This window comes from Neolamprologus brichardi, chromosome 15 (assembly GCF_056152115.1).
Source record: "Neolamprologus brichardi isolate AB-2024 chromosome 15, ASM5615211v1, whole genome shotgun sequence".
In the NCBI taxonomy this organism is placed as follows: Eukaryota; Metazoa; Chordata; class Actinopteri; order Cichliformes; family Cichlidae; genus Neolamprologus; species Neolamprologus brichardi.
In genome coordinates this window covers 16,235,325-16,262,852 of record NC_142118.1, presented here as the reverse complement: position 1 = coordinate 16,262,852, position 27,528 = coordinate 16,235,325, and the positions used below count along the sequence as shown (strand labels likewise).

General features: G+C 40.4%; 2 protein-coding genes across 2 annotated transcripts; both read right to left on the bottom strand.

The window, feature by feature from the left end:
* Positions 1–1,611: 1,611 nt before the first annotated feature.
* LOC148098432 (hepatic sodium/bile acid cotransporter-like) lies at positions 1,612–27,446 on the bottom strand. Its single transcript, XM_087852154.1, has 8 exons — positions 27,395–27,446; positions 9,155–9,379; positions 6,364–6,450; positions 5,736–5,848; positions 5,446–5,650; positions 3,189–3,367; positions 2,825–3,024; positions 1,612–1,727 (listed from the first exon to the last, which is right to left on the bottom strand). Exons 2-8 carry the CDS (start codon positions 9,341–9,343, stop codon positions 1,675–1,677), a joined length of 1,026 nt encoding a protein of 341 aa, XP_087708280.1. The 5' UTR covers positions 9,344–9,379; positions 27,395–27,446; the 3' UTR covers positions 1,612–1,674.
* On the bottom strand, positions 18,021–25,817 carry LOC102783886 (hepatic sodium/bile acid cotransporter-like). Its single transcript, XM_087852256.1, has 7 exons — positions 25,629–25,817; positions 23,457–23,543; positions 22,822–22,934; positions 22,532–22,736; positions 19,598–19,776; positions 19,234–19,433; positions 18,021–18,136 (listed from the first exon to the last, which is right to left on the bottom strand). The coding sequence occupies exons 1-7, from the start codon at positions 25,815–25,817 to the stop codon at positions 18,084–18,086; spliced, it is 1,026 nt and encodes a 341-aa protein (XP_087708382.1). The 3' UTR covers positions 18,021–18,083.
* Positions 27,447–27,528: the final 82 nt, after the last annotated feature.

The window sequence follows — 27,528 nt, the reverse complement described above, 5'->3', positions numbered from 1 at the left end:
GTGAGGGCCTCCAGCTCGCACTGGAGCGGTTCGCAGCCGAGTGTGAAGCAGCGGGAATGAGGATCAGCACCTCCAAATCTGAGGCCATGGTTCTCAGCCGGAAAAGGGTGGAGTGCCCACTCCGGGTCGGGGATGAGTTCCTGCCCCAAGTGGAGGAGTTCAAGTATCTCGGGGTCTTGTTCGCGAGTGATGGGAGAAGGGAGCCGGAGATCGACAGACGGATTGGGGCTGCAGCTGCAGTAATGCGGACGCTGCACCGGTCCGTCGTGGTGAAGAGGGAGCTGAGTGTAAAAGCGAAGCTCTCAATTTACCGGTCGATCTACGTCCCTACCCTCACCTATGGCCACGAGCTGTGGGTAGTGACCGAAAGGACGAGATCGCGAATACAAGCGGCGGAAATGAGCTTCCTCCGAAGGGTGGCTGGCCTCTCCCTTAGAGATAGGGTGGGAAGTTCGGCCATCCGGGAGGAGCTCAGAGTAGAGCCGCTGCTGCTCCAGGAGGCGCCCAGGAGGCATCCTTGTCAGATGCCTCCTGGGCGCCTCCTGGGTGAGGTGTTCCAGGCATGTCCCACCGGGAGGAGGCCCCGGGGCAGACCCAGGACACGCTGGAGAGATTATATCTCTCGGCTGGCCTGGGAACGCCTTGGTGTTCCCCCGGACGAGCTGGAGGAGGTGGCTGGGGAGAGGGAGGTCTGGGCCTCTTTGCTTAGGCTGCTGCCCCCGCGACCCGGCCCCGGATAAAGCGGATGAAGATGGATGGATGGATGGATGATTTTCAAGAAATGAACAGCTGCAGTTTAAACATGAGAAATATGTTTACAGGTGTATATAATCCTATGTTTACCTATTGGGCCACGTTCTTCGCTTTTCTCTGTGTCATAAAATCAATTCCTTTCATGTTGTTACTCCTTACTCCTTTTGTCTGTTTCAAATGACACATGGAAACTTCTGTTTGTGCAGAAGTGCCATCTAATGCACAGGTGAGTTAAGCATCTTGAGAAGTGCTAAAGAAGCTCCTCCTCTTGGAAATACTTTCATGAAAATAAATGAGTAAATAAAAGGAAAAATATTAACTATTACTCAATAAGCTCCTCTAAATCAATACATTTGTTTCCTTGCTCACCCCCTGTTTGTGCACACCCACTGTGGACAGATACCTGTACTCCACCACATCATCATGCTCTCCTGTCTGAAGTTGATCACTGTCTGTCTGATCTTTTTTTACATTAAGAAGCAGATGATTCCTCACAGACCACTCCACATATTTATCCAACTATTTATCCGGGAAACTTTTGATGCTTCTTTTAGATGCTTCCATAGCTTCTCTCTCAGTGATAATGTTGGTACTTGGTGGACAAGATCTTGGAAAAAGTACATTTATGTACATAATGAATTTATTTTAAGCGAAAATGTTGTGTTTGTATGACATAGGAAAAAGAGACTTCTCTAATTTTTCAAAAATTTATTTAAAACTGGATTTTGTTTTCACTGGTGCTTTGTAACTGAAGTTACTGAAACATTAACAGGTTTCATAACAATATGGTATAATAATCAAGAAATACAGTTGCACATTTTTCTGTTTGTTCGTAAGCTGTATGATTTTGTTTCCCTCGTCTGGATCCCCTTCGGTGTAACAGTGCACACTAATAGAGAAATATATGAGTGGTAATTGACATCACACATCAGACTCTTTCAGATCCTCTCCAGTGGCCGCAGGCTGGTAAGGCTCTGTGGGTCAGATAAGCAGATGCATTAACACAAACTAAGATTTGACACAAAACTTGCTCAACCTGTGGTTAGATGTGAAATCCTAAGATTTGGTAAACAAAACATAATCACAAAGTTATTCTTCGATGGAGTGTTTTGGCGCCGTTTTGCCACTTTTTTGTGTGTAGAATGGAAAACAAAAACAGGCAGCAGAGACTCTTAGCCAGAAACCTTTTTGTGGGCTCATTGGTGCTTGCAGTTTGTTACGACTCATTTAGTCATACGACTAATTTATTATGTATTGTTTAGGCTCATCCACACCTGATGGTGGAATTGTTCATTTTCTCTGCCTCTTTTTTTCTGCTGCTTCAACCACAGACTGTGTGTTTAGTAATGTACTATGTGTTCAAGTTCCTGTGTCTAGAATAACTAGGTAAACTAAGTCTTCCTCCACTCCAACCCAACCAATCGCTGCAGATAGCTGCCACTCCCTGAGCCGGCTGGAGGTTTCTCCCTGTTAAACAAGAGTTTTTCCTTCCCACTGTGGCCAAGTGCTTCCCAATAGGAGGGTCGTTTGATTGTTGGGGGTTTCTCTGTATTATTGTAAAAACTTAGAATGCAAGACCTTAATATAATATATTAGTACTTAACTCCCTTGAGGCATCTACTGTTATGATTTGGCTCTATATAAATAACATTGAATTGAACTCAATTAAACATTTGAGAGTGCCAGATGTTAATAATAATTACTAACTAATTATTAATTGCAGAATGTATTTAAAAAATGAGCATTTAACTGTGCTGTTAACTGAGGCTCAGGCGTACTTGAGCATTTAATACCATCTGACATTTATTGTGTGTTTGTCTCAGGTCAGAGTGGTGCAGTGGTTAGCACTGTTGCCACATGTTGAGGCAGATGTGAGGCGCATAATGCTTTCGGTGATCAATGAGACCACTTAAATGACTAACAATCAAAGAAAATACATTATTAATAATGAAAATATATAGAATAAATTACACTGTATCTAACGTGGCACCTTTGTAAAAAGGTCAGTTTGGGTACCAGTACATGAGTATAATATTGCCATGTAACCTCTGAAACCTGCTGTCACTCTTACCTATCTCTTTTCTCTTGAACCTTTGGTAGCACCAAAACAGCATGATGATTATCGCCGCCTCGAACAACTGAAACACAAAATAGACTCCCGGGAATAGATACAGAGGACCCACCACTTCGCTAGGGAAGGCTACCTTCAATATGGTGGTGCACAGCAGGACATTCTGACAGCCTGTTTCCATGGAAACGGTCCTCCGCTCCCTGAAGGCAAAGAAGGATTATTTACAAGACATATCTATCTACCTGCCTGTGTGTCTGTCTCTCTCTATATATAGAGAGAGATCTATCTATATATTTTTCCAAACCTCATAGGATCATCAATGTCAATAATATTGATCAATGACTGAATTAAGCAAATAACCTACCTGTGGCTGAGTCTGAAGATTGAAGAGAAGACATATCCAAAGCAGTAGCCTATCAAAGGCATGAGACCAGCGATGGCCAAGAGTGAAGGAGACAGCACAGTCAGGATGTGGCGTCCGTTTGCAATAGTGGTTAAGGTCAAAGTCACCACAGTAAAAATCAGCAAGATAATGATGCCTACCTAACAACAGCAACAAGAGGGGGAATAAATCAGTGTTTGACTTCTCTTTTGGTTCTATGTTGCTCAAAAAATTAAAGGAACATTTTTCAGAGTATAGCATCAAGTAAATTAAACTTCTGGGATATTGATCTGGTCAGTTAAGTAGCGGAGGGGGTTGTTAATCAGTTTTAGTGGCTCGGATGTTGATGAAATCAACAACAAGACAACACTCAAAACAGAAATGGAGGCCATTGGGATTTTTCCAACCTCATCATTTCTGACTGTTGTCAATTCAACTCAACTCAAGTTGAATTGAGGCAACTCAAGGCACTTTATATTGTAAGGTAAAGACCCTACAATAATACATTGAAAACAAAGAAAAACCTATATAATCATATGACCCCTATGAGCAATCGCTTTGGCCAAAGAGGAAAGTAAAAACTCCCTTTTAACAGGAAGAAACCTCCGGCAAAACCAGGCTCACTGAGGCGTGGCCATCTGCTGTGACCAGTTCGGATTGAGAGGAGGAAAACAGGACAAAGTCACAAGCCATCGATTAATAATAACCAATGATTAAATGCTGAGTGGTGTATAAACACATAGTGAGTAAAGAAGAAACACTTCATCAGAAGCCCCAACATCCTAGACCTATTGCAGCATAACTAAAGGAGGATTCGGGATCACCTGATCCAGCCCTAACTATAAGCTTTGTCAAAAAGTTTTAAGCTTAATCTTAAAAAATAGAGAGGGTGTCCGTCTCCCGAATCCAAACTGGGAGTTGGTTTCACAGAAGAGACAACAGCCTGACAGCTGAAGGCTCTGCCTCCCATTCTACTTTTAAATACTCTGGGAACCACAACTAAGCCTGCAGTCTGAGAGCAGAAGTTCTCTATTAAGGTGAAATGGTATTACGAAGTCTTAAAAATCGATTCAAGATTTAAGACCTTGTATGTGATGAGGAGGATTTTAAATCCTCTTTTTTTACTGAGCCAAAAAATATTTTTCCTGGCTGATCCTGTAAATGAGTGAGACACCATTTCCTCTCCAGCCTACGAGTTATCTGCTTTAAGATGCCCGTTTGAAAGTTATACCAGGGAGTCAAGTACTTCCTATTTGAGTCTTTTTTTTTCCAGAGGAGCTAGAGTGTTGTACAGAGTGAAGATGTAAAATTATTAAAAATATAATGACCTCTGTGGGAGTAGCGTTCAGGTAGCTTCCCCTGCTCTACCTGTATCTGCTCCTTTGTGCAAGGAGGAACGGGATGAGCATTGTCAGAGCCCTATAAAATTGTGTGAATGTCTCTTTCATAAGGGTGGCCTGAGGGCCAGACGTCCTCTAGTGGGCCCTCTTGTCACAGTACTGGGCCATGAGGCCCAGGGTTTAAGTTCTAATGCATATTTTTTGTATCCACATGTGTAGTTTAACGCATCTAGTTGTTTTCTAGTTTGCAGTTTAGTCCCTGGTCCGTGTGTCTACCTGTCATGTTTCATGTCTCTGGTTAGGTTAAGTTTATGTTCTATCTCCATGTCTATGTCTCTGTGTTTCCTGTTTCATTTTGAAAGAGTAGGGTGTTCTTTGTTCATTGTAGTTAGTGTTACTCTCCCCTGTATTGTCATTATGTTTCCTTCTAGTCAGCTGTGTTCTCATGTGTCTCCACTTCCCCTGATCACCTCATGAGTGTATTTAAGTCCTCAGTCTTCCTTTGTTTGTGGCCGCGTCGTCTGTTCAACTTCCCCCATGTTACGCCAGGTTTCAGGACTCTGTGCTGCTCATGTTGCTTACGTGTATAGTTCTTTGTTGCTGCAGCACAAAGTCCTGTTCATAGTAGTCTTCCATATGCATCGTTGTCACCCTGTCTTCGCTTTCCCTGCTGTCTGACTTTAGTGTCAGTTCTTAGTTTTCCCAGTTCAGCTTCTAGTTTAGTTTTGCCTCTGTGCTTTCTGTTGTTTGCCATGTTAATCAGCCCAAATAAAGGCTCGCTTTTCGTTTCAAGTTCAGTACTGTCTCCTCGTCTATGTCTGCACCTGGAACCTCACACTCCCACACAACACTGTTAATCAGTTCTAGTGATCTGTCTGACCTTCATTCTCTTCACAAACCTTTGTGACCCTCTTCGAATACTGCGGCCTGTAGGTGTTGATGAGGATGCCGATGCCACACGGAACAAGGATCAAGACCAACGATAAGATGATTTGAACATATGGGACAGCGTTCCGCACGCTGGGGAAACCCTGGCAGTAGATGTAGAGCAGGAGAGGCATCATACCCATAGCCAACAACGTGGAGCAGGAAGTCATCACGATGCTGAAGGGAAAGACAAGGGTTATGATCACCTCAAATTACATTTTTAATATAAATGTATTACAAGAATATAACTTCCCATGTGTACCTGAGGTTCATGTCCCCCTTTAGTGCCAGAGTCATTGTGTTGGAGTTCTGTCCTCCAGGACAGCAGCCACAGACCAGAACAACCACAGCTGTTATATCACCGAGCTGGAACCCCTGTAACACAAAATCACAATAACCTCTTACAGGGCGCCAGTAACAAGGTCTAACAGTGATACAAGTGCTGATCTGATGTCAGTTATATACTGGTACAGCAACACAAATTCAATTATATTGGGCCACTATGTATTATAGGGTGAAGAACGAGAGTACTAAATGACACTGGAAAGAGAAATCAGATTTCCCTCATATTAGCTTCTCTTCATTGGTTCCCTGTTAAATTCAGAGTTGAATTTAAAATGATTTTCCTCACATAAAAAATCATGAATAATCAGGCCCCTTTATATCATAAAGATCTTTATTACCCAAAATGAGAGCTCTTGTGAAGTATGCCGACAGCATGGAAAAAGAAAATACTTTTTTTTTTTTTTAATTGATTTGTTTTAATATTCTTTCTGGTTAAGTCAGTTTATATAGTTTTTTCATTTTTATTATGAATCTCTTCAAAATTTTTGTGGGGAACTAACTTTATATGAAGTATTATTTCTAATCTTATTTAACATAATACCAACCTTAGCCAAGCAAAAGGCTGTAAGAGGCATGATCACATACTGGGACACAACTGCAATAGCCACCCCCTTAGGTTTCATGAGATGATACTGGAAACAGAAGAAGTTAGAAAACTGATCAGAAATAATATCACTGGATATATAAACACAGTTCAAAATGTTAAAAAGTTCATTTCAATTCAAAAAGGTAAACTTTCAGTTTTCTGTATTCATAGCAATAAGTATTATTCCGAAATCCTGTATCTGTAAATATTTGAAGATTTTATTCCAGTTTGAGTAAAAATAATCAGTCCTTCCTTCCATTTCCTGATACTTATCCAGGTTCAGGTCATGGGGCAGCAGTCGGAGCAGAGAAGCATAGTCTTGCCTCACTCTTGCCACCTATTCCGGCTCACTCAGGTGACACCTTGCCATTTCAAAGGCAGTATTGAATAAGTATTCAACACTTTACCAATTTGCTAAGTGAATATATTTCTAAAGGTGGTACTGACATCATTTCAAAGGCAGATGTCACTAACAACCCATCCAATCCACACATGCAAAGAAATTTAAACCAGGCATATCCATAACTAACAGAGTTTCCTTGGATCTGTGTTTGGGACGTCCACCCTTGTTTTATCATCATCATCCTGGTAGATGACAGCAGATTTTCATTAAGAATGTCCCGGTAAATTTTTCCATTCATCCTTCCTTCAATTATATGAAGCATGCCAATGCCATATGCTGAAAAATACCCCCACTTCATGATGTTCCCACCTTCAAACTTCACTGTCGGTATGGTGATTTTAGGGTAATGTGCAGTGCCTTTTGACCTCCAAACATGGTGTGCATTATGGCATCCAAAGAGTTCTGTTTTGGTCTGACCAAATTATATTCCCCCGGTATTTCACAGATGTGTCTAAATTTTGTTCAGCAAACTTTGAACATGTTTCAAAGTGCTTTCTCTTCAGCAATGGAGTCTTGCTTCATGAGCATGCTTACAGACTATGGCGGTTTAATGCATTACTTATTGTTTTCTTTGAAACAATTGTACCTGCTGATTCCAGGTCTTTCTGTCCTTGACTCTTGGACTTGAACTCTTCAGATGTTTATTTTCTCTCATCTGTCTGGTAGCACCTGGTCATGTCCATTTTATGGTGAAATTATGTTCTTTCCACTTCCAAATTATGGCCCCAACAGTGCTACACTGGAACCTTCACTAGTTTAGACATTTATCTGTAACTAATGCCATCACTATGTTTTGCAACAATAAGGCTGCGAAGGTCTTGAGAAATCTTGTTGGTTTTACCCTTCATCAGATGTTTCTTGTGTGACACCTTGGTAATGAGACACCTTTTTATAGGCTCAGTTGGGACTGAAACTGCGGAAATTAGTTTGCATTAAGCGGCAGGATTGCTTTCTATTTACTGATTTCAGCTGGCGTCATGACTTTCCACAGCTTTTAGCACCTCCTTTTCTTCATGTTTATGTGTTTACAACTTTTATCCCTGTGTCATTTCTCATGAATGGATTGCATGGTTTGCTGCCGACGTGCGGTGAGAATTTCACATTAACCATATTTGCTTATTTTATCCTTTTTATCTAAACATGGCCAGCAATTCCTTGCAGGAACTGGAATGTGTTGTCAGTAGAGCTGGGCGATAGAACGATAACGATATGTATTGCGAAATAACTTTTTCTCGATAGAAAAATTAAACTCTTGCGATAGGTCTCACCGCTCTTGTCCTCTTAAAAAAAAAGAAAAAAGAAAAAGAAAAGCCAATCCAAATTAAGTAGTGCAGAGCCGAACCAATCACAGCCGCAGCGTCACGTGACTTGTTACGTATAGCACAAGTGCCAAGCCGCACATGTGTATTTGTTTGGGAAGCAGCCAGCCGCCGTGCCGCCCGGGTAATGGAGGAAATGAGTGTGCAGACTAGAAAAAAATGAACCGAGAGCGTGACCGAAGGTTACCGAAGAGAAAACAGATGATGGTTCCAATGCCGGAGAGATTGTCGAACGGAAGAGCCATAGAAGTTCCGTAGTGTGAAGATATTTCGGCTATTTCAAGTCAAACACAGTAGCACGCACTGTAAATTGTGCCGAAAGCAAGTCTGGAAATACAATAAAGCGGTGCATGCTCAGTCTCTGACTGGAAGCGCTAATTCGTCATTCGGCTTTGGTCAGACTAAAGTAACTGTTAAAACTGTTTGAAAAGCTGAGCTATACAACAAGGAGAGATTGAGAATTTCCTTTTAGTTCTCAGTTTATTTGATATTGACAAAAGTTAGTCAGTTTTGTCTGTTCTTCTGTAAAACAAACTAAGATTTATTTTTAGAATTAATATTTTGTTTCTAAGTGAAATTGACAATTTAGTAGTCTGTTTTGTTTGTTCTATTTTGAAACTTAACGCTTTAGCGGCTGCCTTTTGTGTAGTTTGCAATATTTGCCTTTATTTATCTGAAAAAGTCTCATGTTCCTTAAGTACATCTACCCTGTTGAACTTATTATGGGAAATAAATATTTAAATCAAAACAAGCTGCTGATTATTTCACATTTTACTTGTGAGCAACGGCACATTTAAATCTTACAAATATAGTTATTTGGCTTATATCGTGATATATATCGTTATCGCCTGAAATGAAAAAAACATATCGTGATATGAAAAAATCTCATATCGCCCAGCTCTAGTTGTCAGGCATAAGGACATCCTCGAAAATCCTGCTTACCTGTAATTTTTCAAGCTTTGTCACAATGCTTTTTTGCATATACACAAACCACATATACATTCGCATTCACTGCTGATCTTGGTCACCTTGATCTTAGACACCTCCATGGTGCATCCAAGTGAAACCATGGTGATGATCATTATGATTATAATCACTACTGAAATGGCATTATTTAGAGCAGAGTTCACAGCAGGACGGTAAAATGAGGTGGTGTTTGCAACCGTCACATTGCGCCACAAATCTTGATGAGAGGTCAGGTTTGCTGTGTTGTTCATGGTGCCTTCAAATCAGAAGAAACACGAGGTTCTGAGCTGTGAGTGAAAAACCACAAGTGGAGAAGAAGAACAGAGACCAGAGTAAGAGTTAAGCAGAATACCAGCATCTTTGTTTGTTTACATTCTGTGTTCAGATTAAGTTTTGTCCTTAAACTTAGTGAAGAAAACGTCTCTAGCAGGAAGTTCACACTCTGTCTTATTGAGGTATCCTTATGATATAGACTGAGCTGTGGTAAGATAATTTTCAGATGCAGTTTGAGCTGTACTTAAGTAATAGAAACTAAAGAAGCCAATAAATTGCTGAAATAAATGCAGAAAATTCATGTATATTTACTTTTATTTGTTATGCTTGGTTTAATGTTCTGTCAAATCTGTCATATGTTACAGCACTGTAGTAAAGAATACTCAATACAGAGAATGATTTCACTTTAATTTGTCCAAAAATAAAAAATAAAAGAAATAAAGCCACTTTAAAATCTCTGTGCGCTCTCTGTAAGAGTGTCACACCTGAATGCCGTCTAAGAACTTTGTGTTCAAATTGATCGAGTTTAAAGTTTAACAGCTGACACTTTGCGGATGAAACAGTAACTGCAACAGTACACTCTGGACTACTTAAAACACATCTCATACTAGGATTAACTGGTTTCTGAAGCACTGGTCTTCTGCCTTTCTCTCAGGACCTGTGTTGTGTTTTGCCGTGATCATTTTTCTCACTCAAACACCCCGTTTTACATCAGCATGCACAGAGACTGAAGCAGGAAGCCCGTGTTAATAAAAAAGGTTGATAACTGGAGGTTTTACAGACAGCACTTTATAATACAGCTCACAACTAAGGGGGAAATTCCTGTAATTAAATGGAATTTCAATGAGTTACATTTAAAATTATAATGTAATTGCACTTAAATACTTAAACGTAGGCAGACCAGAATAAAGGGTTTATGTTTTTACATGAACAAGGAAATAATAATACTGTAAGTAAACTTAAGTCATGCATAAGTAATTTGAAGTATTCTCTAATTTCATGGTAACTTTGCAGAAAAACAAACAATATTTTCCTATCTTACTCTGAAAATATGTTGTATGTTCCAGGGTGTTGGTCATATTATGATATGCATAATTTGACCGTTTACATCATTTTTTTAACATCTGTATTTAATACTCACTACACTGATGTGCATGAGATTGAGGACTAAACCAAAGTTTAAGAAAAACTTAATACCAACAAAATTTGCAGGCTTATGACCTTATAATGATGGAGCCAAGTCTAATTTAATTTGTTTGTTTTTTACAATCACTGTTCACAAAGGAGGGTCTCCTTTCCTGTAAGAAATCAGCAATGTTACTCTGCTCCATTATACAGCCCACATCTCAGAAATTATAACGCATTTACAAGTTGAAACAACAACTGTAAGATGGAGGGATTTTCCACAAAATTAACAAGACATTATGCAATACTTAAAATTACTTACAGTATAGTTTATCTCCTATCCTTGAGACTACCCAGAATTTAGACACCACTTAAAATTAATTGCACTACAAGAACTTTGCCAGCTTTGAAAATCACAGTTACATGTGCTGCAAACTGTAAAAATTTGAAATGCCTCCAAGTTCTTTTTGAACGTTTTTCAAGACATATATGGTGCTGTAAACTCAGATTTTGCTTCCCGATGTAAACATAAGATTAGCAGATAAGATAACCTTTGTTAGTCCCATTTGTTAGAAGACGACTACATGATAGATTATGTAAGGTTGGCTGTGTCAAAATAATCATGCGGAACAAGCTGATGTTTCAGTAAAAGTAATTTTAGGAATGGCGCAGAGTTAATTTAAGCTAGAAACAGAACACGTCCTGCAGGAAATTAATTCAAGTGATTTAAAAGTTCACTTTCTTCTCCATTTCTAACTGATCGCTAACATACATACATACGGTGCAAATACAGTGAATCTTTTCTTGACTTTTAACACTTGGGTACAACATGTTTAACTAACTAATTAAGTAATTAACTAAACAATGAATATTCCTCACTGGAAGCTGCTTAAATCTGGTTAATCTGTGCACTACTGAGAAACAACACGCAGCATTTAATTGTTTCAAATTGCGCACTCCTTTGTCCACATGCTGTGTGCACACAAATTGCGTTCACAAGATTGCACATGTGTGCTTTCTATTCATTTTGTGCTGTATGAAAAAAAACTACAGCCCACCAATGCTTCATAAAAAAGTCAAGACTGACTTCTGGAGTTTGCTGCAGGTGAGAATTGTACACCTAAACCTAATAGCTATTCTGCAGAAAGCAGAAAAAATGAGGAAAAAACTCACGATGATTTTCAAGAAATAAACAGATGACAGATATGTATTCAATGCTTGGTTTACCTTTTAGGTCAGATTCTTCCTTTGCTCTGCTCTCGTCTCTTTGTCATAAAATAAACTTCTTTTGTGTTGCCACTCCTTTTATATGATTCAAATGACACATGGAGGCCTCTGGTTGTCCAGAGGTGCCATCTAGTGCACAGCTGACTTCAGCACCTACAGAGGAGACCATCCTCCTCCAAATAAAATAAAAGAATATTATAATACTATAGCACTACAAGACACTTTATGTTAGTTTTTAAATAATGTCTCATCTATTTAGAAGTAATATTTTCATCTCAGAACATATATGTTATTCTGACCACAAGTAATCTACATCTTGTGTTTGGTATCTGTACAGCTGGAGTGGTTTGTGTGTGTGCTGTGCTTGGATATTATATTTGAAGTCATGAGTGGAAATCACGATCAATTGAAAGCTCCCAAAAGACCAGAGCGGCTTGTTGTTGGTTGTGTTCGAGTCCATGTACCCCAAACCTCTCATTTTTTGTCTTTTTTTAATTTGTCTCAGAGATAAATTAAATGTATGATTCAAGGAGTAAATCAGGCCTTCAAGGCCTTCAAGCCCAATTTTGTCACCACTATTTACTGTGTTTTTATTAATAAATTGTGACATCCTCTGCAAAATGTCATATATACATATACATCAGCTTTTGTTTGTTTTTTATTTATAAACAAAATTGTGACAAATATCTTGTATGTTGCTGGTCCATCCCATCCATCCATTCATCTTCTTCCACTTCTCCGGGACCAGGTTGCGGAGGCAGCAGCCGCAGGAAAGCCCAGACCTCCCTCTCTCCAGCCACCTCCCAGCTTGTCCAGCAGAACAAGGCATTCTCAGGCCAGCTGAGAGATATAATCTCTCCAGCGTGTCCTGGGTCTGCCCCGGGGACCTCCTCCTGGTGGGACATGCCTGGAACACCGCGCCCAGGAGGCATCCTTCTCAGATGCCCAAACCACCTCAACTGGTGCCTTTCGATGTGGAAGAGTTGCTGCTCTACTCTGAGCCCCTCCCTGATGGCTGAACTTCTCGCCCTATCTCTAAGGCCAGCAAAGGCTGCTATGGTCAGTCTGGACAGTGAATGGCCTACCCAGCAGATACTGTCTGAAGTGGGAAGTGAATGCCACAACTACTAGAACCTCTCGCCTGGTCGTGCAGTAGTTTTGTTCGGTTGCTGACAGCCACCTGCTCCAATAAGTCAGGATCTGCTCTTTGCCCCCTGGCACTTGGAAAAGGATTGCTCCGATCCAACAATCACTGGCATCAGTGTCGAGGAACAAGTCACCCTGGTCCAGAGGGTAACCCAGGACAGGGGCTGCTGTACTGCCGCTGTGACAGTCCGTTGTGCAGGCCCGCTGTGCAGGCCCGCTGTGCAGGCCATTCCGTCACTTGTTGAACTTTCTGGGAATCTGTGGAAATACCTCCAGCAGAGATGATTTGGCCCAGATAGGCAACCTGCTCCCGGAACAGGCAGCATTTAGATGGCTTCAGTTTTAGGTTGGCTCCACGCAATCTGATGAACGCTTGCTCGAGCCGATCCAGCATCTGGGTGCTAACCTGACCCAGGACAATGATGTCATCAAGGTACATTAAACACGTCTCCCACTGCACCCCAGCCAGGACTCTGTCCATAAGCCTTTGGAATGTGTCCGGTGCATTGCATAGCCTAAAAGGCATCACATTCCACTAGAACAATCCCTTACGGGTACAAAATGCAGCTGCTTTTTGTACCCGTAAAGGTATCTTATCTTTTCGGGCTTTGGAGGCCATCTCTACCTGCCAGTATCCTGATGTCAGGTCTGGTGTACTGAAGTACTTGGCAGTAGAAACCGTGTCAAGGGTATCCTGGATGCGTGGCAGGGGTTAAGCGAGTTCGCTCATTTAGTGGTCTATAGTCCACACACAGTCGGGGACTCTGATCTTTCTTTTTCACCATCACAATTGGAACAGCCCAGCTGCTATTGATAGGCTGAGCTGACCCAGCATCCAGGCTCTGCTGCACTTGCTATTCGGCCGCTATTTGTTTGTCTCCTGCCATCCTGCATGGCGAGTGCTTAACTGGTGGCCCTGGCATGGTCAAGATGTGATGCTGGACGACACTGATGCGACCAAGGTCATTTGGGCCAGTGGAGAAGACATCACCATAGGACCTCAGCAGGCCTGCCAGTCCGCAATGGGCAACGTGTGTGAAACCGGGGCTGCTCTCAGCATACAGGGTCTGCCAATGGCTTGGCACAGGAGCAGGGGCAGTGCTATCAATCTCGAGGACTGCCAAGACCCTTGGTGGGTGATTCCCCGAACCCTCCAGGACTTTCACAGGCTGAAGAACCCCAGCCACTGCACCCCACTTTAAGGTAACAGCTGTAGCCCCAGGGTTAAAGACTCTGATCGGGATGCTAGAGGGTTTGCGAGGCTGCACAACTGTGTGAGCCACCAGCACTTGGTGCTTCTCCAAGTGCTGGTGGCCCTGGCATGGCTTGCTACTGGTGTTAAGAAAGGGTTGGTGTAAGTTGAAGGTGGCGGGGTGAGATGCCATGCAGCTTCAAATCCTGTCATATTGGCTGCTGCTACGCTTGCCACTGACATTAGTTCCATGCCTGTGATCAAGGGCGTAGATTTGGCATGGACGGAAGGGACATGTCCCCACCAGTATCCAGCGATTATTGAATTGTCCCCACCAATAATTTGATCTCTTCGAGTAAAGAAAAACAAACCCGATAGAAAGAAAAAAACGATCTGTCAACGTCTCATTCACCCAGCGGTGCAGAAAGAGTTCAATTACATTCTCTACTGGAGTCCCACATCATGTGACAAATATGGCCAATGTGATTGGCTGAGCCTTTCAGGGAGCTCTGTTTAGTTTTAGCAGCGGCAAACCTGCGCTGCGAGGAGGAGAGGAGGACGGCAGCAAAAAGGAAGAACCTGGATATAAGAAAGTATTTTTCAAAAAAACCTGTAAGTCACTTAAAGTCAAGCTCACTCATAAAATGTGTCCGTCATAATAACGTTACAGGCTATGCTAGGCTTTGACCCACATCAGTCTAAAATTGTATGTAACCATGAATAACGTGTTTTGGAAACTAAATGCACAACATGCAGCACTATTAGTTATCTCAATCTCCCAGAGCAGCATTTCTAATTTTGACTGAAACTTTAAGAGATAATGGCAGCCTCGAGTAAGCCAGGATATTAGTTTACAGAGGCTGTTAGAATTATATGTCTAAGGTTAAAATGTTGGTGACACAATAATTTCATCCTAATGGCACTGACATATTCATAGGGTTAATTTTTGAGACAAAATATCATGAGGTAGTCATGATTTTGCAAATATTCCACCTTGTAGTGCAGTTTGCACAAATTGTTGTAAAAATGCACTCACCCTACAAACATTACTGATGAGTCAAGATCTGCACAAATTGACAGAAACACTGAAGCAGCTACACATTTTATTCTTATTGTCATGTATGTCCTATTTGTCAGGTGACAGTGCAGCTCTGCCATGTTGTTGCTCGGACAGAGGTGAAGAGGCGAGGTCACAGGTGACTAACTGATGATTTAGTGCTATAGATTAACTAGTATTTATTATCATGACAGTTTAGGCTGCTGATGTAAATTGATTCATTAGTGTATATTTGACAAAGAATCTGAATTGATTTGTCTCACGTTTTATATGGCACGAATCAATGTGTTATTTTATCAGGTGGCAATATGTCCTAGTGCAGTCAGAGGTGAAGAGCCAGGGCTAAAGGTGAGGCACATCAAGCACATAATAATAATTTTAATCTGAGGATAAAATGCATGTACTGAGGCTGAAAGAAGCTTCAGTGCTCTCAGAAGACTAAAAACATGGCTAAGGTCCACCAGGAGAGACTGGACAGTATAGATGGAAAACAAATATGCCAGCAGTTTATCTCAGTTAACGAGAGGAGCAGGCATGTGTTTGGCTCCTTCACATAGTGGACATTGAGTTGTTGTGTGGGACACCAGTAGTCCATGTCTGTTGCTGTAACAGGAGTTCATGTTTAGAATAAAACATCCCAGCTCCCTGACTTGATCGGGGCAATAGTGCCTAAAATATTGCATAATTTTGCTGAGAGATCTTTTACTTTGTGGTAATCTTAGATGAGTAGTTTTATGGACAAAAACCACCAGGTCATTCAGTGTTCCCTTAGTGCTAATGTATAACAGATGTTGGTGTACTATAACTGAACTAATATTGTTAAGTCCTTAAAGTCATATTCTTTTATTGTCATGACTTTATTTGAAGCTATTTTTATTTTTGTATGATACCTGATTTATATGGAATATGGCTGAAGTAAACTAAAGCCTAAAATACTTAGTCAGTCATTTGTTTAATAGTAATTTAACATTATATAATTCACATATAAAACTATGAATTGTAATTTTAAATGGTTTAAAAGCATGTAGAATAGCATATGTACGCAAGTATATTTCTCCTTTTTTTATCAAGAAGGAAAAACAAAAAGGAAAAAAGAAACAGGTCAGGGTTCGGTCCCCACCAATGCCAAAAACCAAATCTACGCCCTTGCCTGTGATGAAGGGGTTGCCACTACAGATCTTATTGTTTCTGTCAGTAGCACGGTCCATATTAACTTTGCCACTTTATGGGCATTCCGACAAAAATGGGTTGCTAATGTTATTGAAGTGCATTACCTTGTCGTCCCCTTCAGCATCTCCCGGCGCCCCCATTCTCTCTGCTGTCTGAGAAAAAAAAGTTTGCTCTCCTTCTCTCTTGGCACTTTGCAGAGTTTAATCCTGGAAAAGAGCCCCTAGTGTTGCCTCGCCAGGCCGTAGTAAGAAGACCTCTGGCTGTTACCTCGGGTTCCGTGACTGGCTCGTAACCGGTAACAAGCTTACTGCACAGGTCAACTTTGCTATTGAAGAGACAGAAGGAGGCGTAGGAAAACTGCTTCACCGGAACTTTATTTTCTTCCAACAGTGGGCTCCAACAATTTACTCAGAATGAGCATCGCACACACCTCGGGCTGCTGTGGGAGTTGTTATATTCCCTTTTTAATGCCTTTATTTTCTGTTTCTTCCGTAGCTACTTGTGATCCCCTTGTTTTCCTCTCTCCCTCACTCAGACACACACCTCCAGGAGCAGTCCCACATATCCTTCCACAGCCTTCATTAAAGGGCTATACCTGTAACACGAGGAACCCTGCTCGACAACGCCAAATTGTTATGGAAATTTTAACAATGACCTGATGTCTGGAGATCTTCAAGGGGTTTTTAAATGTTGCTTACATGCTGTGTGTACATAAATTGCACATTTCTGTTTCTGTTGAAGTAAACAAAAACACAATACAAACACAGCACAGCAAAGCTTCATTCAAGTGTTAAGACTGACGTCTGGACTGTGTTGAAGGTGAGAACTGCACGCCTAAACCTAGAAGTCTGTCTGCAGAAAGCAGAAAAAGAAGAAATGACCAAAATCCTCCAGATGATTTTCAAGAAATGAACAGCTGCAGTTTAAACATGAGAAATATGTTTACAGGTGTATATAATCCTATGTTTACCTATTGGGCCACGTTCTTCGCTTTTCTCTGTGTCATAAAATCAATTCCTTTCATGTTGTTACTCCTTACTCCTTTTGTCTGTTTCAAATGACACATGGAAACTTCTGTTTGTGCAGAAGTGCCATCTAATGCACAGGTGAGTTAAGCATCTTGAGAAGTGCTAAAGAAGCTCCTCCTCTTGGAAATACTTTCATGAAAATAAATGAGTAAATAAAAGGAAAAATATTAACTATTACTCAATAAGCTCCTCTAAATCAATACATTTGTTTCCTTGCTCACCCCCTGTTTGTGCACACCCACTGTGGACAGATACCTGTACTCCACCACATCATCATGCTCTCCTGTCTGAAGTTGATCACTGTCTGTCTGATCTTTTTTTACATTAAGAAGCAGATGATTCCTCACAGACCACTCCACATATTTATCCAACTATTTATCCGGGAAACTTTTGATGCTTCTTTTAGATGCTTCCATAGCTTCTCTCTCAGTGATAATGTTGGTACTTGGTGGACAAGATCTTGGAAAAAGTACATTTATGTACATAATGAATTTATTTTAAGCGAAAATGTTGTGTTTGTATGACATAGGAAAAAGAGACTTCTCTAATTTTTCAAAAATTTATTTAAAACTGGATTTTGTTTTCACTGGTGCTTTGTAACTGAAGTTACTGAAACATTAACAGGTTTCATAACAATATGGTATAATAATCAAGAAATACAGTTGCACATTTTTCTGTTTGTTCGTAAGCTGTATGATTTTGTTTCCCTCGTCTGGATCCCCTTCGGTGTAACAGTGCACACTAATAGAGAAATATATGAGTGGTAATTGACATCACACATCAGACTCTTTCAGATCCTCTCCAGTGGCCGCAGGCTGGTAAGGCTCTGTGGGTCAGATAAGCAGATGCATTAACACAAACTAAGATTTGACACAAAACTTGCTCAACCTGGGGTTAGATGTGAAATCCTAAGATTTGGTAAACAAAACATAATCACAAAGTTATTCTTCGATGGAGTGTTTTGGCGCCGTTTTGCCACTTTTTTGTGTGTAGAATGGAAAACAAAAACAGGCAGCAGAGACTCTTAGCCAGAAACCTTTTTGTGGGCTCATTGGTGCTTGCAGTTTGTTACGACTCATTTAGTCATACGACTAATTTATTATGTATTGTTTAGGCTCATCCACACCTGATGGTGGAATTGTTCATTTTCTCTGCCTCTTTTTTTCTGCTGCTTCAACCACAGACTGTGTGTTTAGTAATGTACTATGTGTTCAAGTTCCTGTGTCTAGAATAACTAGGTAAACTAAGTCTTCCTCCACTCCAACCCAACCAATCGCTGCAGATAGCTGCCACTCTCTGAGCCGGCTGGAGGTTTCTCCCTGTTAAACAAGAGTTTTTCCTTCCCACTGTGGCCAAGTGCTTCCCAATAGGAGGGTCGTTTGATTGTTGGGGGTTTCTCTGTATTATTGTAAAAACTTAGAATGCAAGACCTTAATATAATATATTAGTACTTAACTCCCTTGAGGCATCTACTGTTATGATTTGGCTCTATATAAATAACATTGAATTGAACTCAATTAAACATTTGAGAGTGCCAGATGTTAATAATAATTACTAACTAATTATTAAATGCAGAATGTATTTAAAAAATGAGCATTTAACTGTGCTGTTAACTGAGGCTCAGGCGTACTTGAGCATTTAATACCATCTGACATTTATTGTGTGTTTGTCTCAGGTCAGAGTGGTGCAGTGGTTAGCACTGTTGCCACATGTTGAGGCAGATGTGAGGCGCATAATGCTTTCGGTGATCAATGAGACCACTTAAATGACTAACAATCAAAGCAAATACATTATTAATAATGAAAATATATAGAATAAATTACACTGTATCTAACGTGGCACCTTTGTAAAAAGGTCAGTTTGGGTACCAGTACATGAGTATAATATTGCCATGTAACCTCTGAAACCTGCTGTCACTCTTACCTATCTCTTTTCTCTTGAACCTTTGGTAGCACCAAAACAGCATGATGATTATCGCCGCCTCGAACAACTGAGACACAAAATAGACTCCCGGGAATAGATACAGAGGACCCACCACTTCGCTAGGGAAGGCTACCTTCAATATGGTGGTGCACAGCAGGACATTCTGACAGCCTGTTTCCATGGAAACGGTCCTCCGCTCCCTGAAGGCAAGGAAGGATTATTTACAAGACATATCTATCTACCTGCCTGTGTGTCTGTCTCTCTCTATATATAGAGAGAGATCTATCTATATATTTTTCCAAACCTCATAGGATCATCAATGTCAATAATATTGATCAATGACTGAATTAAGCAAATAACCTACCTGTGGCTGAGTCTGAAGATTGAAGAGAAGACATATCCAAAGCAGTAGCCTATCAAAGGCATGAGACCAGCGATGGCCAAGAGTGAAGGAGACAGCACAGTCAGGATGTGGCGTCCGTTTGCAATAGTGGTTAAGGTCAAAGTCACCACAGTAAAAATCAGCAAGATAATGATGCCTACCTAACAACAGCAACAAGAGGGGGAATAAATCAGTGTTTGACTTCTCTTTTGGTTCTATGTTGCTCAAAAAATTAAAGGAACATTTTTCAGAGTATAGCATCAAGTAAATTAAACTTCTGGGATATTGATCTGGTCAGTTAAGTAGCGGAGGGGGTTGTTAATCAGTTTTAGTGGCTCGGATGTTGATGAAATCAACAACAAGACAACACTCAAAACAGAAATGGAGGCCATTGGGATTTTTCCAACCTCATCATTTCTGACTGTTGTCAATTCAACTCAACTCAAGTTGAATTGAGGCAACTCAAGGCACTTTATATTGTAAGGTAAAGACCCTACAATAATACATTGAAAACAAAGAAAAACCTATATAATCATATGACCCCTATGAGCAATCGCTTTGGCCAAAGAGGAAAGTAAAAACTCCCTTTTAACAGGAAGAAACCTCCGGCAAAACCAGGCTCACTGAGGCGTGGCCATCTGCTGTGACCAGTTCGGATTGAGAGGAGGAAAACAGGACAAAGTCACAAGCCATCGATTAATAATAACCAATGATTAAATGCTGAGTGGTGTATAAACACATAGTGAGTAAAGAAGAAACACTTCATCAGAAGCCCCAACATCCTAGACCTATTGCAGCATAACTAAAGGAGGATTCGGGATCACCTGATCCAGCCCTAACTATAAGCTTTGTCAAAAAGTTTTAAGCTTAATCTTAAAAAATAGAGAGGGTGTCTGTCTCCCGAATCCAAACTGGGAGTTGGTTTCACAGAAGAGGCAACAGCCTGACAGCTGAAGGCTCTGCCTCCCATTCTACTTTTAAATACTCTGGGAACCACAACTAAGCCTGCAGTCTGAGAGCAGAAGTTCTCTATTAAGGTGAAATGGTATTACGAAGTCTTAAAAATCGATTCAAGATTTAAGACCTTGTATGTGATGAGGAGGATTTTAAATCCTCTTTTTTTACTGAGCCAAAAAATATTTTTCCTGGCTGATCCTGTAAATGAGTGAGACACCATTTCCTCTCCAGCCTACGAGTTATCTGCTTTAAGATGCCCGTTTGAAAGTTATACCAGGGAGTCAAGTACTTCCTATTTGAGTCTTTTTTTTTTCCAGAGGAGCTAGAGTGTTGTACGGAGTGAAGATGTAAAATTATTAAAAATATAATGACCTCTGTGGGAGTAGCGTTCAGGTAACTTCCCCTGCTTTACCTGTATCTGCTCCTTTGTGCAAGGAGGAACGGGATGAGCATTGTCAGAGCCCTATAAAATTGTGTGAATGTCTCTTTCATAAGGGTGGCCTGAGGGCCAGACGTCCTCTAGTGGGCCCTCTTGTCACAGTACTGGGCCATGAGGCCCAGGGTTTAAGTTCTAATGCATATTTTTTGTATCCACATGTGTAGTTTAACGCATCTAGTTGTTTTTTTATTTTGCAGTTTAGTCCCTGGTCCGTGTGTCTACCTGTCATGTTTCATGTCTCTGGTTAGGTTAAGTTTATGTTCTATCTCCATGTCTATGTCTCTGTGTTTCCTGTTTCATTTTGAAAGAGTAGGGTGTTCTTTGTTCATTGTAGTTAGTGTTACTCTCCCCTGTATTGTCATTATGTTTCCTTCTAGTCAGCTGTGTTCTCATGTGTCTCCACTTCCCCTGATCACCTCATGAGTGTATTTAAGTCCTCAGTCTTCCTTTGTTTGTGGCCGCGTCGTCTGTTCAACTTCCCCCATGTTACGCCAGGTTTCAGGACTCTGTGCTGCTCATGTTGCTTACGTGTATAGTTCTTTGTTGCTCCAGCACAAAGTCCTGTTCATAGTAGTCTTTCATATGCATCGTTGTCACCCTGTCTTCGCTTTCCCTGCTGTCTGACTTTAGTGTCAGTTCTTAGTTTTCCCAGTTCAGCTTCTAGTTTAGTTTTGCCTCTGTGCTTTCTGTTGTTTGCCATGTTAATCAGCCCAAATAAAGGCTCGCTTTTCGTTTCAAGTTCAGTACTGTCTCCTCGTCTATGTCTGCACCTGGAACCTCACACTCCCACACACGGTCCGCCCGCCGCAGACCGTGACACCTCTGCTCATTCCCTGACACTGTGGAGCCTCATTTGGCATTTGCCATGGAATGCCAAAATTGGCAGGTCCACCCTGTGCTTTTCACAGATGAGAGCAGGTGGGTCAGTGATGCTTTGCGGGAGCTTACCAAAGGAACGCAGAGACCTCTACAGGCTAGGCAACAGCACTCTGACTGCCATTACGTATTTGGATGAGATCCTTAGACAAGCTACAAGCTACAATGAAATTTCAGCAAAATGCACTAACCTTTTACATTTTTTTTTCTTTGATTTTTGGGTGTCTTTGAATTCACCTCTCTATAGGTTAATGATTCTCATTTCCTTGAGATGGAATTTCTTCATTCCTAACACATTACCCATTTAACATTATTATAGATATTAAGCATGCTTTTTTCTTTGGAGATCTGATGTGTGTCCAAAGTGTCCAAAGCCTTACAAATTATCAAGTCTCAGGAATTGTATCAGTTCACAGATTGATGTCTAGAGTTATTCAGTTTCTCTGTCAAGTGAAAAAAAATCAGTAAATCCTAATATTTAAGATGATAGAATCCACAGGTTTTCTGTTGTCTTTTGTTTTTTGTTAAACAATATAACAAATATCAGTTATTAAAGTCTTTATTTGCCATCTCTGCACCAACTGATTAATCAACACTGTTAATCAGTTCTAGTGATCTGTCTGACCTTCATTCTCTTCACAAACCTTTGTGACCCTCTTCGAATACTGCGGCCTGTAGGTGTTGATGAGGATGCCGATGCCACACGGAACAAGGATCAAGACCAACGATAAGATGATTTGAACATATGGGACAGCGTTCCGCACGCTGGGGAAACCCTGGCAGTAGATGTAGAGCAGGAGAGGCATCATACCCATAGCCAACAACGTGGAGCAGGAAGTCATCATGATGCTGAAGGGAAAGACAAGGGTTATGATCACCTCAAATTACATTTTTAATATAAATGTATTACAAGAATATAACTTCCCATGTGTACCTGAGGTTCATGTCCCCCTTTAGTGCCAGAGTCATTGTGTTGGAGTTCTGTCCTCCAGGACAGCAGCCACAGACCAGAACAGTCACAGCTGTTATATCACCGAGCTGAAACCCCTGTAACACAAAATCACAATAACCTCTTACAGGGCGCCAGTAACAAGGTCTAACAGTGATACAAGTGCTGATCTGGTGTCAGTTATATACTGGTACAGCAACACAAATTCAATTATATTGGGCCACTATGTATTATAGGGTGAAGAACGAGAGTACTAAATGACACTGGAAAGAGAAATCAGATTTCCCTCATATTAGCTTCTCTTCATTGGTTACCTGTTAAATTCAGAGTTGAATTTAAAATGATTTTCCTCACATAAAAAATCATGAATAATCAGGCCCCTTTATATCATACAGATCTTTATTACCCCAAATGAGAGCTCTTGTGAAGTATGCCGACAGCATGGAAAAAGAAAATGCTTTTTTTAAAAAAAAAAAAAAAATTGATTTGTTTTAATATTCTTTCTGGTTAAGTCAGTTTATATAGTTTTCTCATTTTTATTATGAATCTCTTCAAAATTTTTGTGGGGAACTAACTTTATATGAAGTATTATTTCTAATCTTATTTAACATAATACCAACCTTAGCCAAGCAAAAGGCTGTAAGAGGCATGATCACATACTGGGACACAACTGCAATAGCCACCCCCTTAGGTTTCATGAGGTGATACTGGAAACAGAAGAAGGTAGAAAACTGATCAGAAATAATATCACTGGATATATAAACACAGTTCAAAATGTTAAAAAGTTCATTTCAATTCAAAAAGGTAAACTTTCAGTTTTCTGTATTCATAGCAATAAGTAGGCAGCACGGTGGCACGGTGGTTAGCACTGTTGCCGCACAGCAAGAAGGTCCTGAGTTCAATTCCAACATTCCAACATCAGGCCGGGGTCTTTCTGTGTGGAGTTTGCATGTTCTCCCCGTGTTTGTGTGGGTTCCCTCCGGGTTCTCCGGCTTCCTCCCACCGTCCAAAGACATGCAGCTTGTGGGGATAGGTTAATTGGATAATCCAAATTGTCACTAGGTGTGAATGTGCGAATGAATGTGAGTGCGAATGGTTGTCTGTCCCTGTGTGTTGGCCCTGCGACAGACTGGCGACCTGTCCAGGGTGTACCCCGCCTCTCACCCTATGACAGCTGAGATAGGCTCCAGCGCCCCCCGCGACCCTGAAAAGGATAAGCAGAAGCGAATGGATGGATGGATAGCAATAAGTATTATTCTGAAATCCTGTATCTGTAAATATTTGAAGATTTTATTCCAGTTTGAGTAAAAATAATCAATCCTTCCTTCCTTCCATTTCCTGATGCTTATCCAGGTTCAGGTCATGGGGCAGCAGTCGGAGCAGAGAAGCATAGTCTTGCCTCACTCTTGCCACCTATTCCGGCTCACTCAGGTGACACCTTGCCATTTCAAGGGCAGTATTGAATAAGTATTCAACACTTTACCAATTTGCTAAGTGAATATATTTCTAAAGGTGGTACTGACATCATTTCAAAGGCAGATGTCACTAACAACCCATCCAATCCACACATGCAAAGAAATTTAAACAAGGCATATCCATAACTAACAGAGTTTCCTTGGATCTGTGTTTGGGACGTCCACCCTTGTTTTATCATCATCATCCTGGTAGATGACAGCAGATTTTCATCAAGAATGTCCCGGTACATTTTTCGATTCATCCTTCCTTCAATTATATGAAGCATGCCAATGCCATATGCTGAAAAATACCCCCACTCCATGATGTTCCCACCTTCAAACTTCACTGTCGGTATACTGTATGGTGATTTTAGGGTAATGTGCAGTGCCTTTTGACCTCCAAACATGGTGTGCATTATGGCATCCAAAGAGTTCTGTTTTGGTCTGACCAAATTATATTCCCCCGGTATTTCACAGATGTGTCTAAATTTTGTTCAGCAAACTTTGAACATGTTTCAAAGTGCTTTCTCTTCAGCAATGGAGTCTTGCTTCATGAGCATGCTTACAGACTATGGCGGTTTAATGCATTACTTATTGTTTTCTTTGAAACAATTGTACCTGCTGATTCCAGGTCTTTCTGTCCTTGACTCTTGGACTTGAACTCTTCAGATGTTTATTTTCTCTTATCTGTCTGGTAGCATCTGGTCATGTCCATTTTATGGTGAAATTATGTTCTTTCCACTTCCAAATTATGGCCCCAACAGTGCTACACTGGAACCTTCACTAGTTTAGACATTTATCTGTAACTAATGCCATCACTATGTTTTGCAACAATAAGGCTGACACTCAAAACAGGTCTTGAGAAATCTTGTTGGTTTTACCCTTTATCAGATGTTTCTTGTGTGACACCTTGGTAATGAGACACCTTTTTATAGGCTCAGTTGGGACTGAAACTGCGGAAATTAGTTTGCATTAAGCGGCAGGATTGCTTTCTATTTACTGATTTCAGCTGGCGTCATGACTTTCCACAGCTTTTAGCACCTCCTTTTCTTCATGTTTATGTGTTTACAACTTTTATCCCTGTGTCATTTCTCATGAATGGATTGCATGGTTTGCTGCCGACGTGTGGTGAGAATTTCACATTAACCATATTTGCTTATTTTATCCTTTTTATCTAAACATGGCCAGCAATTCCTTGCAGGAACTGAAATGTGTTGTCAGGCATAAGGACATCCTCGAAAATCCTGCTTACCTGTAATTTTTCAAGCTTTGTCACAATGCTTTTTTGCATATACACAAACCACATATACATTCGCATTCACTGCTGATCTTGGTCACCTTGATCTTAGACACCTCCATGGTGCATCCAAGTGAAACCATGGTGATGATCATTATGATTATAATCACTACTGAAATGGCATTATTTAGAGCAGAGTTCACAGCAGGACGGTAAAATGAGGTGGTGTTTCCAACCGTCACATTGTGCCACAAATCTTGATGAGAGGTCAGGTTTGCTGTGTTGTTCATGGTGCCTTCAAATCAGAAGAAACACGAGGTTCTGAGCTGTGAGTGAAAAACCACAAGTGGAGAAGAAGAACAGAGATCAGAGTAAGAGTTAAGCAGAATACCAGCATCTTTGTTTGTTTACATTCTGTGTTCAGATTAGGTCCGTCCTTAAACTTAGTGAAGAAAACTTCTCTAGCAGGAAGTTCACACTCTGTCTTATTGAGGTATCCTTATGATATAGACTGAGCTGTGGTAAGATAATTTTCAGACGCAGTTTGATAAAGCTGTATTTAAGTAATAGAACCTAAAGAAGCCAATAAATTGCTAAAATAAATGCAGAAAAAAAAGCTGACACTTTGGGGATGAAACAACAACTACAACAGTACACTCTGGACTACTTAAAACACATCTCATACTAAGATTAACTGGTTTCTGAAGCACTGGTCTTCTGCCTTTCTCTCAGGACCTGTGTTGTGTTTTGCCGTGATCATTTTTCTTACTCAAACACCCCGTTTTACATCAGCATGCACAGAGACTGAAGCAGGAAGCCCATGTTAATAAACAAGGCTGATAATTAGGGGTTTTATGGATAGCACTTTATAATACGGCTCGTAACTAAGGGGGGAATTCCCCTGTAATTAAATGAAATTCCAATGTGTTACATTTAAAATTATAATGTAATTGCACTTAAATACTTAAACGCAGGCAGACTAGAATAAAGGGTTTATGTTTTTACAGGAACAAGGAAATAATAATACTGTAAGTAAACTTAAGTCATGCATAAGTAATTTGAAGTATTCTCTAATTTCATGGTAATTTTGCCAAAAAACAAACAATATTTTCCTATCTTACTCTAAAAATATGTTGTATTTTCAATATTGCATTGGCCATATTATAAAATGGATTAATTTTGCCTTTTTACATCTTTATTTAATATTCATTACATTGATATGCATGTGATAAGGACTCCTTTCCCATACCAACTTACCAAAAAATAAGTCTAATTTAACTCGATGTTTTTTACAATCACTGTTCAAACATAACCTTCAAAACAAGGGTTTCATTTTCTGCAAAATACCAGCAAGTTAAGGAAGGTTGATCTGCTTCATAATACAGCCCACATCTCAAAAAGTACAGAGCATTTACACAAGAAATTATGCAGTACTTACAGTATAAGTATTTGTTTTTCCTGTAAAAGCCTGACTTGTTACTCCCTTATTGTAGCATTCCTACTTTATTCCACTGTCATTTCAAATACAAGAAGCGAAGAAGAGTAATGATAGATTATGTGAGTTTGGCTATGTGAAAATGTTCAAGAAAAGAAGTCAAGATGGAACAAGGTGATGTTTTAGTAAAATTTATTTTAGGAGTTGATTTAGGCTAAAAACAGAAAATGAGGTTTATTAAAGTCATTTAAAAGCCCACTTTGTTCACTATTTCTAACTAATCGTATGCATGCAGTGTAAATACAGTGAACTTTTATTTGACTGTTTAACACATTTAACTAATGCTTAACTAAACAAAGCATATTGCTCTGCATTTTCAAGAAATAAACAGTTGACGGATATGTTTACAGCTGTATTCAGTGCTTGCTTTACCTTTTAGGCCAGATTCTTCCTTTGCTCGGCTCTCGTCTCTTTGTCAAAACATCAGTTCCTTTTGTGTTGCCACTCCTTTTATCTCTTTCAACAAGTACAAGTACCTCGGGCTGTGGGTGGACAATAAACTGGAC

What these genes read in the sequence shown, in the direction of transcription:
- LOC148098432 (XM_087852154.1), bottom strand. Translation starts at nt 9,343, where the DNA reads ATGAACAACACAGCAAACCTGACCTCTCATCAAGATTTGTGGCGCAAT. An exon ending in ATTCGAAGAGGGTCACAAAG is followed by an intron (nt 3,368 to 5,445) that starts GTTTGTGAAGAG and finishes TGCTGTTGTTAG; the next exon opens with GTAGGCATCATTATCTTGCT. An exon ending in GTTCAAGAGAAAAGAGATAG is followed by an intron (nt 1,728 to 2,824) that starts GTAAGAGTGACA and finishes TCTGACCCACAG; the next exon opens with AGCCTTACCAGCCTGCGGCC.
- LOC102783886 (XM_087852256.1), bottom strand. Translation starts at nt 25,817, where the DNA reads ATGAACAACACAGCAAACCTGACCTCTCATCAAGATTTGTGGCACAAT. An exon ending in ATTCGAAGAGGGTCACAAAG is followed by an intron (nt 19,777 to 22,531) that starts GTTTGTGAAGAG and finishes TGCTGTTGTTAG; the next exon opens with GTAGGCATCATTATCTTGCT. An exon ending in GTTCAAGAGAAAAGAGATAG is followed by an intron (nt 18,137 to 19,233) that starts GTAAGAGTGACA and finishes TCTGACCCACAG; the next exon opens with AGCCTTACCAGCCTGCGGCC.